The 2,674-nt window shown below is 39.2% G+C and overlaps 1 protein-coding gene across 1 annotated transcript in view; it reads right to left on the bottom strand.

Annotated features, from left to right (window-relative positions):
* The window catches only part of LOC106882752 (ankyrin repeat and fibronectin type-III domain-containing protein 1), a 35,818-nt gene that overhangs the window by 20,876 nt on the left and 12,268 nt on the right, over nt 1–2,674 (bottom strand). Inside the window, exon 2 of the mRNA XM_014933528.2 lies at nt 1,428–1,506. Within this exon, the coding sequence (XP_014789014.2) occupies nt 1,428–1,506 (79 nt within the window). The remainder of the gene's footprint in view (nt 1–1,427; nt 1,507–2,674) is intronic.

Below are 2,674 nucleotides of genomic sequence, written 5' to 3'. Positions count from 1 at the left end.
ATATATATATATATATATATATATATACACACATACATATATGTTTTAGTAATTGCTTAAGTCATAACCAAATATATAATTATTATTAGCCTGAAGAAGAAGAAGGAGGAGGAAGAGGAGCAGCAACAGCAAAAGAAGCAGGTCTTAATTTATAGATGAACAGAATGTGTAATAAAGTGATAATGTGGTGTTTAACACATCTCTGTATTTGTAATTAAACATGTCCTCCACCCCATATAAATATATGCATGGTCACTCACATACATACCTTTATATCTAGCTATATACATATATACAGAGATAGACAAACAGACAGACAGACACACACACACACACACACAAGGACCTAAGTAAACAACTTCTTTTCAAGAACAGGGAACATTATAAACACAGCTGCCCCTAACTTTAAATACAGTTTATTTAGCTCAAGTCATTGTAGTTGCCAAATGGAACAACACCCAATGGTAAAAGATCCAACTATGTTGTTGAATGGAACCAGGGTATAGGGTTGCCCATCATAGATCTGGATGGAGAAGTTGACAACGTACAACATGCCTGATTGATTAATCTAGATACACACACATAATATGTGTGGATACATACACACACACACACACACACACACACACACACACATATATATAACTGAAAGAATATAATTGCAGATACCAGCAGCTGAGGTGGGTTTCTCTGAATGGTTATTTGACAAAGTGCTTAGCTTGGAGGTCACAGAGGTACTCCAGGCAGAGTTGTTACTTCGCTGAATTGAGAGTTTACAACTCTGATATTACAGACATGTTGTGAAAATGTCTTGGGGAAAGAATCACTGAACAGGTTTACGGACAAAACCAAGTGGCATGAAACCCAGGGGTAGACCCTGGGCAAGCTGTCTGGATAGTATCCACGTGCTGAGCTGGTCTTGCTTGGGAATCCAACGAGATTAATTGAAGATGGTTGTATTTGATAGGACCTGATGGAAAGCAAACTCGAAGACATTGCACCCCCCAAACCCGCCCAGGAATAGGTGGATGAAGAAGATGAGACAACACACACACACACACACACAAACACACACACACACACACTCAACACAATGAGAATGAGGCTCAAATATCGCAGTGGTGGGCAAAAGTTCTTTATTTATGGGTTAAGGTGACCATTATGTGTGTGTGTGTGTGTGTGTGTATACATACACAAATGTAGTCATTAAATTATGAATAAACTTTACACTATATCTTGTGCATTTCATTATTCTTTCTTTATAAACTAACATCTTTATATCTATGTACATGTGAGTGTGATGTGGATAAAATGCAAAAGTAATTAACACTCCACCATTATAAATAATATAACATAATATAACATACCACATTTTATTTAGAGAAATAATTAAAACAAAACAAAAAAAAATATCTGTAATGACTGACCGGTTTAAGTCAAAGCTGTTAGTTTTCAAGATATGTTTCACTTGATCAAATTCTTGATGCTCCACAGCTTCAAACAGGGCTGCAAAAGATAGACAAAAGACATAAGCATCAGATAAAACAAAATTTGTTTTAAAGTTGAATATTTGAAAATGAGATTAAAAAATTACAAATGTATTTTGGCAGAGGCATCGTTGCTATTCGATCTTATGCATACACTGCTATATTCACACCATTGTTCATGAGGAGTGGACCCAGAAAGACGTGGAGCGAAGTGGTGAGAAAAGATCTTCAGATATTGAGCCTCACTGGGGAGATGACAAGGGGCCAAGACTTCTGGTGGTTTGCTGTGCTTGAGAAGACACTTCAAGCTATGTAAAACCATGGCCATCCATGCATACAGGCATGTCCTCTACATCCCTCTTTCAGCTGAGAGATCCTAGTCTTGTGGGCTCATGGCTGCTGGTGCCAAGTAAAAGCACCCATACTGGAGGCCATGTTAAAAGGATCCAGTACAGTCTGTAAAATGGTTGGCATTAGGAAGGGCATCCAACTATAAAAACCAAACATGCTAAAACAAGATTGAAATGAATATCGATTTGTCCAACCTACAGACCTGAGCAATCTTAATACCAACTTAGAGCAGTGGATATTACCTTGTTGGTAGTAATGATGATGATGAAGATGATGATTATGGTGATGATGATGATGGTGATGATGATGATGGTGGTGGCGGTGGTGGTGATAATAGTCCAACCAGCAATAAACAAGACAGGTTACTTTTGCTCTGGGAAAACTGAGCGATGTTGCAATGGATAGTAACGGTGATGATATTTTAAGTGTTAGGGGTAATGGCTGTGAGTGGGGTGGGGTGGGGAGATGGTGAAGACAGTGGGGGGTACACCACCTCCCCCCAACCCGTCACCCTCTTTCATTATAGCCAACCAGTGGATAACTCTCCCACATGCACAGAATGAGGGGAAATTATCAGTTTGGAATTTAGGCTAAGTCTTACAACTCAACCATCCTTTCTACCTGTCTGTCTGTCTGTCTGTCTATCTCTCTCTCACTCCCTTTTGTTCCCTCCTCCTCCTCTTCTTCTTCTTCCTCTTCCTCTTCCTCTTGTTGTTGTTGCTGTTGTTGTTGTTGTTCTTCTTCTTCTTCAGTTTGTCAAAACGTTATTTGCTTAGTTTGGAATGCTGCTAACCTGGATTCTCTGGAGTAAAGTCGGTGGTGTGATATGAGGGAGG

The sequence above is a fragment of the Octopus bimaculoides genome, chromosome 23 (genome assembly GCF_001194135.2).
Source record: "Octopus bimaculoides isolate UCB-OBI-ISO-001 chromosome 23, ASM119413v2, whole genome shotgun sequence".
Classification (NCBI taxonomy): Eukaryota; Metazoa; Mollusca; class Cephalopoda; order Octopoda; family Octopodidae; genus Octopus; species Octopus bimaculoides.
Note: the sequence above shows the minus strand (reverse complement) of the source record. Positions and strands in the feature narration are given on the sequence as shown.